The 1,264-nt window shown below is 50.6% G+C and overlaps 1 protein-coding gene across 1 annotated transcript in view; it reads right to left on the reverse strand.

The window, feature by feature from the left end:
• LOC9636739 (extensin-2) overlaps positions 1-687 on the reverse strand; it is a 4,384-nt gene extending 3,697 nt beyond the window's left edge. Inside the window, exon 1 of the mRNA XM_024679760.1 lies at positions 11-687. Coding sequence (XP_024535528.1) covers positions 11-687 — 677 coding nt within the window. The remainder of the gene's footprint in view (positions 1-10) is intronic.
• Positions 688-1,264: the final 577 nt, after the last annotated feature.

Consider the following 1,264-nt stretch of genomic DNA (forward strand, 5'->3'; position numbering starts at 1 on the left):
GTATTCGTACTTTGGTGGGTGTGGAGACTTGTACTCATACACCGGTGAAGGATCGTACTTGGGAGGAGGTGGAGACTTGTACTCATACTTTGGTGGGGGTGGAGACTTGTACTCATACACCGGTGAAGGGTCGTACTTAGGAGGAGGTGGAGACTTGTACTCGTATTTTGGTGGTGGTGGTGACTTATACTCATACACAGGTGATGGATCATACTTTGGTGGTGGTGGCGGGGACTTGTATTCGTATTTCGGCGGAGGGGGGGATTTGTACTCGTACACCGGTGAAGGATCATACTTTGGGGGTGGGGGTGGAGATTTGTACTCGTACTTGGGGGGTGGAGGCGATTTGTACTCGTACACTGGTGATGGATCATACTTGAGGGGTGGAGGTGGAGATTTGTACTCATACTTCGGTGGTGGAGGCGATTTGTACTCATACACTGGTGATGGATCATACTTCAGGGGTGGAGGTGGAGATTTGTACTCGTACTTGGGGGGTGGAGGCGATTTGTACTCATACACAGGTGATGGATCATACTCTGGAGGTGGAGGGGACTTGTATTCGTATTTTGGTGGAGGAGGAGACTTGTAGTCCGGGGATGGAGGATCAACGTCATATGCATTTGCTACTAGTACCATTAGAAGCAGTGGTACGAGGCCGAGGCCTCGTACTTGAGAGGTCCTCATGGTTGGATTTCCTCCGGCTCCAGTCAGTGCTTTCGAGTTCCACCTGAAGAGAAAAGTGCGAAGGGATTTCAGAGAAGATCGAATGAAGCACGCCCTTGTGGAGAAGAAGACCGAAAGAGCAACATACCACAAAGTTCCTGGATTAGATTGCTGCTGCTATTTCTATTCCCCCCCTGTGGCTCTTGGGGACTTCTCGAGCCCCTGGAAACCTGGTCTGCCTTGCCAACATGGCGAGCAGCGCCATTTATACTCGCCAAAGATCGTGGTGGTGGCATGGGTTTAAACTAGTCCGCTCGCTTTGGAAAACGCACCCCGCTCTGAATGATTCAAATCTTTGCGGCTGCCAGCCAGTCCGGAACGAGCATGTTTCACCTAAGTATCATAGTTTTCTGGCTTCGCGATTTCTCTTCTCGTTACTTTCGTCCTTTTTTTCTCCTTGCAGGAACGAGGCCAGACTGTCGAGAGAGAAAGAAAGAGAGGAAACGAGCCTCCGTGTTTTCTCACGATGGCTCTGCCTTGACTTTGAGATATCAAGTGGGGCACACGCGGATCAACGACTAAGTAGCGAAAACACGGC

Source organism: Selaginella moellendorffii, unplaced genomic scaffold (assembly GCF_000143415.4).
Source record: "Selaginella moellendorffii unplaced genomic scaffold, v1.0 SELMOscaffold_25, whole genome shotgun sequence".
NCBI lineage: Eukaryota > Viridiplantae > Streptophyta > Lycopodiopsida > Selaginellales > Selaginellaceae > Selaginella > Selaginella moellendorffii.